This window comes from Mustela erminea, chromosome 3 (assembly GCF_009829155.1).
Source record: "Mustela erminea isolate mMusErm1 chromosome 3, mMusErm1.Pri, whole genome shotgun sequence".
In the NCBI taxonomy this organism is placed as follows: domain Eukaryota; kingdom Metazoa; phylum Chordata; class Mammalia; order Carnivora; family Mustelidae; genus Mustela; species Mustela erminea.
In genome coordinates this window covers 59,917,557-59,931,194 of record NC_045616.1, presented here as the reverse complement: position 1 = coordinate 59,931,194, position 13,638 = coordinate 59,917,557, and the positions used below count along the sequence as shown (strand labels likewise).

The 13,638-nt window shown below is 31.7% G+C and overlaps 1 protein-coding gene across 7 annotated transcripts in view; it reads left to right on the top strand.

Annotated features, from left to right (window-relative positions):
- Window positions 1-13,638, top strand: part of TENT2 (terminal nucleotidyltransferase 2) — a 68,419-nt gene that overhangs the window by 29,509 nt on the left and 25,272 nt on the right. For all 7 annotated transcript variants that reach the window (XM_032335877.1, XM_032335875.1, XM_032335879.1 and 4 more), the window contains 3 exons: window positions 1,686-1,755; window positions 8,444-8,520; window positions 9,184-9,312. In XM_032335877.1, coding sequence (XP_032191768.1) covers window positions 1,686-1,755; window positions 8,444-8,520; window positions 9,184-9,312 — 276 coding nt within the window. The remainder of the gene's footprint in view (window positions 1-1,685; window positions 1,756-8,443; window positions 8,521-9,183; window positions 9,313-13,638) is intronic.

Below are 13,638 nucleotides of genomic sequence, written 5' to 3'. Positions count from 1 at the left end.
TAGGATCACTGAGCATGAAGCCCATAAATGAATTACTCCAACAAAAAGCAAAATTATTGACTTAGGCCATTTATTATAAGATTTTATTCTTGATGAAGTGAGCTAAGCGGATTTTAATCCACATGTTAAGCCATCTCAAATAATTTATTTTAAATTTCCATGGAATATTGTGGACAGTGGAAGTCATTGTACCTATGTGATGTTGGAAAGGACTGTGTCCATTTATTCAACAGATACTACTATGTGTCAGGCTTTGACCTGGAAAATACAAAGTAAAGTGACCAGTTATTGCCCTGGACAAGTTCTGTTTTTGGTGAAGAATCAAGTGATTTATTTTAGTGGACTGGTAAAATAAAGGAGTAATTCATACCTTAAATGGATTTTCCACAGCTATTATTAGAATAATCTAAAAATGTTAAAACATGTCTTATATCTAAATAATATAAATAATAATAATAAATATAAATCATTATTTATGTATTTATTATATATTTATATAATATACTGTTTAAATATATCTGATAAAATAGAAATATATTTATTATAATATATAATTTGTATATTTATATATAATTCATATTATTTATATATATTTTTATATTTAATATATAATTATTTATATAGTAAATGATATTAATTAAATTAAATTTAAAATTAAATAATATATATAATTTATATAATATAGAATATAAATGATATATAATATATAGTTATATTAATGTATAATAATATAGTTTATATTATAAATAAAAATATATAATATAAAATAAGTAATATAATCTAAATAATCTAAAATAATGTTAAAAACAGAAGGGACATTAGAAATCATCTAATTCATAGGTATTTTTGGTTGTTATTTTTCGTAGTTAAGGAGAATGATGATCAGTGGTTTAGTAATTTGCCTGAGGAGCATAGTTGGTTTGTTGCTGTCAGAACCTGTACCTGGAACTTGGGACTTTTAACTCTTAATTTTATTTTTCATTGAACCTCATTGAATTCCTGCACACAAATTATATTTGAATCTTGACACATTTTATGATTTTGGTGGTAAAAGCATTGTAACAGTAAAGTTTTTCACTTTTAAGTCTGGTATTATGCTTTTCTTTAATTATAGCATTAGGAAATTTTTCCTTGGGGAAAGTTAGCTGTTTGTTTTTTTAAAAATAATTTTCTATAGTTTCCTAATTTCATATAGTAGATCTGTATTATTTAAAAAATTATGAAGTTTGATGGAATAAAAATATGAATACATGTGTTTTTCCACTTAGAGATTATACTTACTTAAATGTATCACTACTCCATGTATCATGTTGTAGGCCTTTCCCATTAAAGACTGTTTATAAATAGGATTTTTATGGCTGCCATAATATTTTGCCTTGTGCTGTACCAGAATTTATCACCTTGATGCTAGTCTAGATATTTTTCATGTTTATAGTGCTGTGATGAATTTCTTTATGAATATTATTAGATATTAGATGACATTTCTGGATTTAAATATAAATCCCTGTAAATAGTATTGGGAATTTCAGTCTTAGAAGAATGTGATAGTGTCCTTCCTTTGCTTTCTTATCAAAGACTTTTACATTGTTTTGGTTTAGTAAAATACCATTTTAAAAAAATGTTCATTGGAACACTATGAATTTGAAAAACATTTACAGGTACTTACATTATCTTTTATCCTTCAGCTGGCTACATTGAGAGACCTCAGCTGATTCGAGCAAAAGTGCCAATTGTGAAGTTCAGGGATAAAGTCAGGTAAATAATTACTGAATTTTTGTTTTTCAGTTGCTTTAAATCATTTTTAGATGTTCTTTTAATGTAAATAATTAAGAAATATATGCTACAGTGTAATAGCTTATCTTTATCAGTTTTTAGAACTGCTTGATTTGGTCTTTGAGATTTTTTTTGGAATAGTCTGAGCAGTTTTTTATGCTTAACTGTACTTAGTTATTCTGCTTGACATTTCGAGTGTTTGAAACTATCTGTTTAAAAAAATATATATTTAGTTATACATTTCACATTTATAAATGATCTCTTGCCTTTTGGAAATGTAGTCACTCTTCAGAATATATCTTAATTGATGAAATTTGTTGTGTATTTCAAAATTTGATGTGTATTTCTATCAAGGGGGTTGTTGTAAATGTAATTACATCTGTCGGTACACTCTACCAGCCTGGATTCTGAAATTCTGATTGGATTTCTAATTGGCATTGAGATTGGAATCTTTTGTATAATATCTGAACATAAAATGTAAATAGGTGTTGACTATTTCATTGGTTAAACAAGATGTGTTGTTTTCTAAAGAATAGATGGAATTGTGAATATTAGGTTTTCTAGTCCAGTTTTGTAAAAGTAATACTGAAATTCTTTATGTAAATATAAGTGCAAATATATACATGCTTGAACCTCATTATTCATGGATTCTTTTACGAATTTGCCTACTTGATGAAATTTATTTTGTAACCCTCCAAATTAATACCTGGAGCAGTATCATGGTTATTTGTAGACATGTTCTGAGTGGAGAAAATTCCGAGTCACTCAATGCACAGGTTCCTAACTGAGGTTAAAGAATGTGACCCTTTGCCTTCTTGTTTCACCTTTTGTATTGTTAAATAATTATTCTTTTCACAGTCCAGTTCAGTGCCATGTTTTTTACATTTTGATACTTTTTATGAGTGCCTTTGCTGTTTAAAATAGTCCCCTGGCATAGTGCTGAGTTACTGTCTATTGTTTATGTATATAAAGCTGTGATGTGCCTTATGGAGGAAGTACATGTATTAGATATGCTTTGTTCAGGCATGAGTTACAGTGGGTTTGGCTATGAGTTCATTGTCAGTGAACAAGTTGTCTTTAAATGGAAACACATAAAAAAGAGTTATGTTTTGATCAATTGATGAAAATGTTTTGACTGAAGACTTGGGGAAACCTAACCTCTTATTTCCCCTAGGAACAGTGGTTTTGTATTCATTAATTCAGTGTTTACAGTGCTGTTGTAGAGCATACCTACTCAAATAGTTAGAATTGACTGAATATGTATTTTTAATTTAATTTAATTTTATTATTATTTTTTGAATATATATATTTTAAACAAATTCTTAGATTTGGCTCATACCGTCCCCTCCATTCATCCAAATATCCATCCAGTGTATAAATATTTATTGAATTTTTGCCAAATAAATAATGGTAGACTTTTCTAAAGCACTTTATAGGGAGATAAACTAAACATAAATAAAACTATTAGCTTATTATAATTTTTAAAAAATATACGATTGTAGTAATCATATAAAAATTTTATTCCTTTCCTTTTTTTGTAGTTTAAAAAATTTTTTAATTAAAAACAAAATTTTTTAAAGTAGGCTCCATACCAATGTGGGGCTTGAACTCACAACCCTAACATCAAGATGTTAGGGGTTGAGATGGAGAGTCAGATGTTTAACTGACTGAATCAGCCAGGTGCCTTCCCCTTCTCTCTTTTATTTTAAGTTTTAAATTTTAATTCCAGTATTGTTAACATACAGCTGTATTAGTTTCAGGTGTATAGTGATTCAACAATTCTGTGCATTTTTCAGTGCTGATCATAATAAATAATAAATCTACTCTAATCCCCATCACCTATTTCACCCATTCCCCTACCCATCTACCCTCTGGTAACTATCTCTTTGTGCTCTATAGGTGAGACTCTTTTTCCTGGTTTGTCTTTCTCATTTGTTTTTCCTTTGTTCATTTTTTTTTTTTATTCCACATGAGTGCAATTATATGGTATTTGTCTTTCTCTGATTGACTTAGTTCACTTGGTGTTATTATACTCTTGTAACTCCATCCATGTTGTTGCAAATAAGATTTTTTTTATGATTAATACTCCATTATGTATGTTTGTATATGCATATATATATATAGACACATATATGTGAGATCTCTCTATGAATCTATGTAGATAGATAGGTATATCGCCAGTCATCTTTTGGTGAAAATTTTGTTTGCTTCCAAACTTGGCTATTATAAATTATGCTATAAGTAGTATTGGGGTACATATATCCTTTCAAATTAGTGTTTTTGTATTCTTTGTATAAATGTCCAGTAATGTGATGTGATGACTGGATTATGGGGTAGTCCTATTTTTAATTTTTTGAGAAACTTCCATACTGTTTTCTACAGTGGCTGCTTTAGTTTGCATTCTCACCAACAGGACACATAGAGGGTTCTTTTTTCTCCACCTTCTTGCCAGCATTTACTGTTTCTTATATGATTTTAGCCAGTCTGACAAGTGTGAGGTAATATCTGATTGTGATTTTGATTTGCATTTCCCTGATGATGAATGATGTTGAGCATGTTTTTACATGTCTGTTGGCCATCTGTATATCTTTGGGGAAATGTCTGTTCATGTCTTCTGCCCATTTTTTAAAAATTGGATTTTGTTTTTTGGGTGTTGAGTTGTAGAAGTTGTTTGTAAATATCTTCCCCCATTTAGTAGGTTGTTTTAGTTTTGATGATTGTTTCCTTACTGCACAGAAGCTTTTTATTTTGATGTAGTTTATTTTTACCTTTATTTACCTTGTTTCAGAAGACACATGTAGAAAAATGTTGCTATGGCTGATGGGAGAGAAATTACTGCCTGTGCTCTCTTCTAGGATTTTTATGGTTCCAGGTCTCACATTTAGTGGCTAGAGTGAGCATCCTTTTCTTGTTCTTAGGGGGAAATCTCTCACTTTTTCACTGTTGAGTATGATGTTAGTGTTGGGTTTTTCAGTATATGGCCTTTATTATGGTGAGGTATGTCCCCTTTAAACCTATTTTGTTGAGGGTTTTTAGTATATACAATTGGATGTTGTACTTTGTCATGTACTTTTGCTGCATGTATTGAAATGATGGTATGGTTTTTAGTCTTTCTCTAATGGATGTGATGTGTCACATTTATTGATTTGCAAATAGCACCACCTTTGCATCCCAGGAATATATTCCAATTGATTGTCATGAATGACTTTTTTAATGTATTGTTAAATTTGGCTGGGTAATATTTTGTTGAGGATTTTTACATCTGTATTATCAGAGATACTGGCCTGTAGTTCTCTATTTTTGTAGTATTTTTATCTAGTTTTGGTATCAGGGTAATCGCAGGACTCATAGAATGAATTTGGAAGTTTTCCTTTTCTTCTCTTTTTTTTGGAATAGCTTGAAAAGCTTACTTACTAACTGTTCTTTGAACATTTGATAGAATTCACCTGTAAAGACTTTTGGTCCTGGACTTTTATTTCTGTGGAGTTTTTTGATAACTAATTTAATTTCATTGCTGGTAATTGGCCTATTCAAATTTTCCTTTTCCTTCTGATTCAGTTTTGGGAGGTTATAGGTTTCTGGGAATTTATCCATTTCTTTTAGATTGTCCAATTTGTTGTCACATAATTTTTCATAATATTCTCTTAAAATCCTTTGTATTTCTGCCGTGTTGGTTGTTATTTCTCCTTTTTCATTTGTGATTTTATTTGAGTGTGCTTTTTTTTTTTAAAGATTTCCTTTATTTATTTGTCAGAGAGAGAGAGAATACAAACAGGGGGAGTGGCAGGCAGAGGAAGAAGCAAGCTCCCAGCTGAGCAAGGAGCTAGATGCAGGACTCAGTCCTAGGACACTGGGATCATGACCTGAGCTGAAGGCAGATGCCCAACTCACTGAGCCACCCAGGCACCCTGCTCTTTTTTTTATTTTTTATTTTTTATTTTTGACGAGTCTGGCTGAAGGTTTATCAAGTTTGTTGATCTTTTCAAAGAACCAACTCCTGGTTTTACTAATTTGTTCTGTTGTTTTTTGTTTGAGTTTTTATTTAATTTATTTCTGCTCTAATCTTTATTGTTTCTTTCCTTCTACTGGTTTGGGGTTTTGTTCTTTTTCTAGCTTGTTTAGGTGTAAGGTTAGGTTGTTTATTTGAGATTTTTATTCCTTTTTGAGGTAGGCCTATGTTGCTATAAACTTCCCCTTTAGAACCACTTTTGGTGCTTTACAGAGATTCTTGGTCATTGTGTTTTCATTTTCACTTGTCTCTGTGTATTTTTTGATTTCCTCTTTGGTTTTGTTTTGGTTGACCCATTCATTGTTTGGTAGCATGTTATTTAATCTCCATTTGTTTTTGCTTTTTCCAGATTTTTTTCTTGTGGTTGATTTTTGTTTCATAGCATTGTGGTCAGAAAAGATGCATGGAATGACTTAGGTCTTTTTTAATTTGTTGAGACTTGTTTTGTTGCCTAATATATGATCTGTTCTGGAAATTTCTGTGTGCACTTGAAAAGAATGTGTATTCTGCTGTTTTAGGGTGGAATGTTCTGAATATATCTGATAAATCCAGCTGGCCCAATATGTTGTTCAGAGCCACTGTTTCCTTGTTTATTTTCTGTTTGGATGCTCTGTCCATTGATGAAAATGGGGTTTTAAAGTCCCCCACTATTACTGTATTGCTGTTGATTATTTCCTTTATGTTTGTTATAAACTGCTTTAAGTATTTGGGTGGTCCTGTGTTGGTTGCATTTCTTTTTCTATTTAAAATTATTAAACAAGCTTTTTCCGTTTTTAAGTATTCTTTATAAACACCATTTTATATTCTCTATACAGACCATTTTAAAGATTTTATTTATTTATTTGACAGAGAGAGAGCACAAGTAGGCAGAGAGGCAGGCAGAGTGGGGGTAGGGGGGTGGGGGGGCAAGGGGAGGAAGCAGGCTCCCTGCAGAGCAGAGAGCTGGATGCTGGGCTTGATCCCAGGATCCTGAGATCATGACCTGAGCCAAAGGCAGAGGCTTAACCCACTGAGCCACTCAGGCACCCCATATACAGACCATTTTTTTTTTTTTAAAGATTTTATTTATTTATTTGACAGAGAGAAATCACAAGTAGTCGGAGAGGCAGGCAGAGAGAGAGAGAGAGGGAAGCAGGCTCCCTGCTGAGCAGAGAGCCCGATGCGGGACTCGATCCCAGGACCCTGAGATCATGACCTGAGCCGAAGGCAGCGGCTTAACCCACTGAGCCACCCAGGCGCCCTACAGACCATTTTTTTAAAAAAGTCTACTTTTAACACTCAAAGATAAGTGATACTAACATTTTGGTATAAAACTTTTAGTCCCTCTTCTATGCATATGAATGCATAAGAGTTTTTAAAATTAAAATTAAGATTATCCTTTTTTATTTAATCATATGTCATGGATATTTGTTTATACCATTGATTATTTTCTGGCTTCATTTTAATGGCTTTACAGTAGTATTTCATTGAGTGAATATGTTGTGATTAACTTACTTATTCCCCTGTTAGAATAAACATTTTGTACATAAACTTTTTGCCATATATATAGGATTACTTTAGTATTTCCAGAAGTAGAATTTGAAGCAAGTACTGTGGATATTTTTAAGGTCTGAATTCCTATTTTTGGAAAAGTTTTTAATTGCAAACTGGTTTCGTTCTGGTTTTTTCCTCTGTATTGAGTTATATAGAGGAATTGCAGACTGGTTTCAATATTAGCCTTGCACAGACACAATTAGAGAATGTATCTTCATTGTTGCCATAAGTTTCCCGAAGACAAATATATATGATATCTGAAGTGGTAATACTACTATGCATGTTTAGTTGAAAGATTATAGGGTTTCATTTCCCAAAACAAGAAAACCTGAATTGGTAAATTTCAGATTTTGTAATTAAAAGTTTGTAGAAAGGAATTTTGTTAAGTTTTTATTTTAAGCAGTCTTTCTATAGAAAAATTCAGTGTGCAGAAGAACTTGGACCTCATAATGTAATTTTCATTAATCTTTCCTTTTATTTTGGGTTTAGGCTTTCTTTTTAGATCCCATCATTAATGCCCTATTTTCTAAATTGCAAATTGCATGGTATCTTTGCTTTCAAAGAATTAACCCTTCTGTTATGTGTTTCACTGTTCTTTCCAGATTATCAGTAGCTAAATTTGGTATAATATTATAACTTATATCTTATTTATGTCTTACCCTATAATGTATAACCTTCTATGTTTTTCATCTGTACTTTATGATTTTATTTCTATTGTTTTAAAGCAGTGTTGCTTTAATTCCAAATTAGTTGAGGGTATATAACTCAGTAGGATAATTTGGCCAGAAATGTTTTTTTGGTCACATAATTTTGTTTATCTATAAAGGACTGCGAAATTTTGAAATTTGTTTTATTAAGGATAATTGGAGCCTTAGTAGTACATTATGGATCTTGCAACTGTAATCCTGTTTTATATTTTTAATATACACTTACTCATATGTACTGAGTATGCATTTATTCTTATTCCTTTAGTGCCTCATTTTAAAGTATTTGGCCTTTGGGCTCATGCTGTTTTTGCATGATAGGATAGATGAATATTAATTTAGTTACAAGGGAGTTAGTTGGTTTGAAAACATTTGAGCTAATGTTTAAAAACACTTGAGCTAAGGTGTTTTTCTCTCTTCATAGTTGTGTGGAATTCGACTTGAATGTAAACAATATTGTTGGAATAAGAAACACATTCCTTCTCAGAACTTATGCATACCGTAAGTTTTTTATTTCCAAATAATTACCAGCTTCTCTATCCTTCATTCTTTATTCCTTTTTTTTATTTTTAATTTTTTAATTTTTTAATTTTTTAATTAACATATAATGTAGTATTAGCCCCAGGGGTATAGGTCTGTGAATCACCAGGTTTATACACCTCACAGCACTCACCATAGCACATACCTTCCCCAATGTCCATAACCCTACCACCCTCTCCCTACTCCCCCTCCCCCCAGCAACCCTCAGTTTGTTTTGTGAGATTAAAAGTCTTTTATGGTTTGTCTCCCTCCCGATCCCATCTTGTTTCATTTGTTCTTTTCCTACTCCCCTAACCCCCTACTTTTTATTCCTTTTTAAAGATGTTTGTAATAAATACTGACATCTGTTTAATTATATTTATGTATAGTGTCTTTTATTATATTTATAAAAATTGCTACACTAAATTATATACTACTAAAGTTACAGGTCAATAAAATAAATTTTAATGATAATCTTTAAAAGGTGATTAAGATACCTTTTAAAAGCAAGACAGGTTTATGGTGAGCAAAGTGTTTAATAAATAGGGAGGCAATGTTCTTTTTGTTGTAGTTTGGAAATGATAGAAGCTTTCAAAGAAACCATAATATTTTCTTACCATTTTTAAGTTTTAATTTTACTTTCAGTTGAAAATCGAGTTCGTCCGTTAGTACTGGTGATTAAGAAGTGGGCGAGTCACCATGAAATAAATGATGCCAGTCGTGGTACTTTAAGCAGCTATAGTCTTGTATTGATGGTTTTGCACTATTTACAAAGTAAGTATTTTCGTCTTTTTTCCCAATTTTTAAAATGAAAACACAGTTGAATTTCATTATGATGTCTTCTCTGTTGACTCTGTCTTCAAACAGCATTGTTTTAAAAAGTTCTTTCTAAAGCCCAGAAAACCATGTTTCCTAATTCGTTGCTTTGAATAGATGTTTTAGAAATATTATTCCTGGGGGTGCCTGGATGGCTCAGTCAGTTAAGTGTCCTATTCTTGATCTTGGCTCAGGTCATGATGTCAGGGTTGTGAGATCAAGCCTCATGTCAAGCTGAAGTACTTTTTGGAAAGTACTTATGGCTCAAGCTTAAGGATTTCGCTCTCCCTTTCTCTCTGCCCAACCCTTCCTCCCCCCACAAAAAAGGGAAGAAATGTTATTCTCTGGAAAACATTATAAAGGAAGTTTTACTGTGTTTTTTATTTTTTTTGACAGTTTTTCAGTATTTTATATTCAAAGAACTTCTACTGTGTTGTGGACCCATTATGTTGAGGCATGTGCATGTTCAGAAGGTCTATAAAAATAAGCTCAAGCACCATTCATCATGTTTTTTTATTTTTCACTTGAGACAGGATTTTCTTTTTGGTCAAAGAAGTTTTATTCATTGTGAGGTGGCATGGAAATTGGTTAAAAGACTTGATGTTACTGTAACAGAAGAACCTTTATCAGGATGTTTAGGGTCTGATCTAATGATATTTCCATAGTTTAGGAAGCAGTGTTGTAATATTTATGTTTTACCCTTTGACTCAGTGTTTTTCAGTGTTTGCATTTCTAGGAATTAATCCCAAGGTAATATCAGAGATACGTGTATGGATTTATATATCAGGCTGATTTTGATCGTGTTTATTGAGATAACAGAAGATTCAAAATAATCTTAAGTTTTTAGGAATGGATACGTTATGATGGAATTAATTATAATGTTAGCCAAAAGTGATCCTTTTAGGATATTTAATGATATAAGAAAATACCCATGATATACCCTTATATGCAACATGATACCAATTTTATTTTAAAAATAGTATCTGTATTAGAGTTTGTATATATACATATATATAAATATTGAGAAGTTATGTGCCAAAAATTTATCAGAGTTGTTTAGGTTTAGTCAAGTGTACTTTTTAAGTTGTAACTGAAACTAAAAAATGAATAGACCCCTAGTTATGATTTAAAAATTAGATATGACTACAGCATTTAACATGTATGAACATCTATAATATGTGTCCTTTCTTTCTATTTTTATGGGTTACATTAGAAATTTTAGTTTAATTGTCGTCTTTAGAAAGATCTACTTTTAGGGATACCTGGGTGGCTCAGTCTGTTAGTTGTTGGACTCTTGATTTCAGCTCAGGTCCGTGATCTCAAGGTGGTGGGATTGAGCACTGAGTCAGGCTCTATGCTTGGCAGGGAATCTGCTTGAGATTTTTTCCCTCTCCCCCTTTCTCCTTTTCAAATAAATAAATCTTGGGGGAATAAAAAAGAAAAATATACTTTAATCACAGATTCCCCAAGGTGGTTTGGCAAGAGAGTTGAAAGTTCTGGTGTTAATATTTCACCAGTGTTAAGAAATCATGCTAAAATTTTGCTAATGTATTTTAAGCATATTTTATTTTTGACAAAGTCCCGTTTACTGAGATGATTTTTAACTAATGGCTTTCTCATGAACCGTTTCTGGATCTTTGTTAAAGAACCTTACCTATGCAGAGCTAAAGTATAACTCAGTTATTTGCCAAATTTAAGCTGCCCCTTACTAGAAGAAATTAGATTGAAATAAGTAGGTGCATTTATCTATCTATCTATCTATCTATCTATTTATTTATTTATTTTTGGGTCATACAGGAGTCTTCAGGATGTCTTGGGCAGTTCCAGTCATGCCATGGTGAAGTAGTGTTTATAATTTTGGCCAAATTACTCTACCTTTCTGATCTTAATATTCTTATCTATAACAGGAATAGCTGGATTAGATGGACCTTTAGGTTTTATTTAACTTCATACATACTTTTAATGTCTTTTTTGCCATGAATAGAGCAAAGGGAACAGTCTTCTGAATGTAGAAAGGTTGAAAAATTTCAACAGTCAGTAAGAGACTATGTATGCTTGAAAGGTGACTGATGAAAGTATGAGGGGTAAAAATCTGATGAGAAGAGCTTTTAATGGCAATCTAAGATTAGTAATTAATAAAAAGGCAGAAGTATCAACTGGTTAGAAATAATGATACAAATGACTATTCATAGAATATTTACCATTTCCTAGGTACAGAACTATCTCAGGCATTTTAAATTGTGTCAGAATTGTTGCTTAGTGTTGTCGAAGATACGCTTTTTTTTTTTAATTTTTGATGAATCAGAATGGAATGTTTATATATATATATAAATCTGTGGGGGCTTGACCAGAAAACCCTCATCTGAAATGGAAGCAAAAATAAAATCTTAGCAGAATAGTTATTCTGAAAGTGTTATCAATTGATCAGATACTGCAATACTAAGTTTTATTTTATATAAAGCTTTCGAGAGAGAAATTTAAAAGATTGCAGTCCAGAATTTTGAAGTAAAAATAGATGTTATAGCCAGATTCTTTCTGAATGTGTTTTGCTTTGAGTATAAAATAAACATTGAAAAATTACTCTGAAGGCTTTGAGATTACTATGAGAATAGTGTTAATAAATAACTGCCATAGTACATCACTTGCTCTTAATGTGTTGGCCTTGAAAAAACAAAAGAGCCAATTTTTTTTTACTTACACAATGAGTTTATTCAAGAATAACAGAGGAATTGAAGTTCATTACAATCAAAATGGTGACCCAACCATTGGCAAGTCCAGAGAATGGAGGCCAGGGACTTGCCTTTATAGAGGAAGGGGAAGAAGATGGATGGGGCTGTTTCTCATTGGCTGGGCTGTTGCTGGGCAAGGAAAAATTCTTTCTTCATTCTGCTGGGGTGTGTGAAGTAAACTTCTTTTTATTAGGGAATACAGGGTATACTGTATTCCCTTTCAGGACTTCCTCACTCCACTGTAAATGAGGTTTCTTCTATTTCTTTTCACAAGTGACTAGTGTTCTTAAATCTCTAAGGTTGTCAGACATGGGATTTATGAGTGATACCCCTGCCTACCAGAATTTCCAAATTGCTTAGTTCTTTTACTTACTTTTTATATTATTTGTTTATTTATTTTGAGACAGAGAGAGGGAAGGCACATCTGAAAGAAAGTGAGAGTGGGAGAGGAGTAGAGAGCTTGGGAGAGAGAATCTTAAGTAATCTCCACACTCAGTGTGGAGCCCCATGTGGTGCTTGATCCCATGACCTTGAGATTATGACTGAGCCGCAATCAAAAAGAGGTGCTTAACTGACTGAGCCACCCAGGTGCCCCTCAAAATGCTTTATTTCTAAAGGCTCTTTGTCTAAGAACAGACCCTAACCCAGGGTTAGTACCTGTATTTCTATTCTAGCATTCTAGTTACGATTCTAGAATGAGGTAAGGTTTTTTCTAATTCTCTATAACCTTCTTATCATTTTTTAAATTATAATTTTATTTTACTAGGAGTATTCAGTGAGAAAGGAATTCAGGTTTTTAATTAAGTAAACTAATTCTAGTAAGAGTTTCTAGTTTGACTTCTGTATTATAGCAAAAATTATTAGAAAGTCATTAAAATGTTACATGAATATAAAGACTTTTAGAATTAAAGTAACTGGGGCTTGAGTTTATTTGTAGGATCTTCTAGAATTTTGAGCACTTGAATGCCTCTGGGAAAAAAATATTTTTACTTCCTAAGAGTGGTTCTGGTAAGTAATAAGTTTTCCCCCTCAGTTGCACACTGTGAACATTCCAGAATATCATGGAATTTTATTTTAATTTCCACTTCGGAATGAAGCATGATACAGACGAAACATTTAAATACTATGCAGTAGGAATTTATACATTTATAATCATAGTTGGAGGTTATGTAAGTTGGTAATAATGGTTGATTATATGTATATTAATGTATTCAGAAGTCATTTGAAAAGGTTTTTGCTAAATTGCAAATTAAAGGTAATGATAGTCACTGAATTTACTTATTACTACAATGTATTTCTAATTCTTCAAATACATAGCTTTTATAGTATTATATTTTGTCTTTAATCTTAAAGAAATCTTGAAAATACATTACTTGTGTCTTACCTTACTCAAGACATTGTATTTTATAGTTTTTTAAATTGTGAATATTAAGCACTTTACCTTTCATGTTCTTCCCTTTATACTATAATGATGTGAAATTACGGTTAATGCATTTCATGAAGTTGGATTTCAGTTAAGCTATTGGAGAATGAAGAATGACAGTTGAAAAGAAAA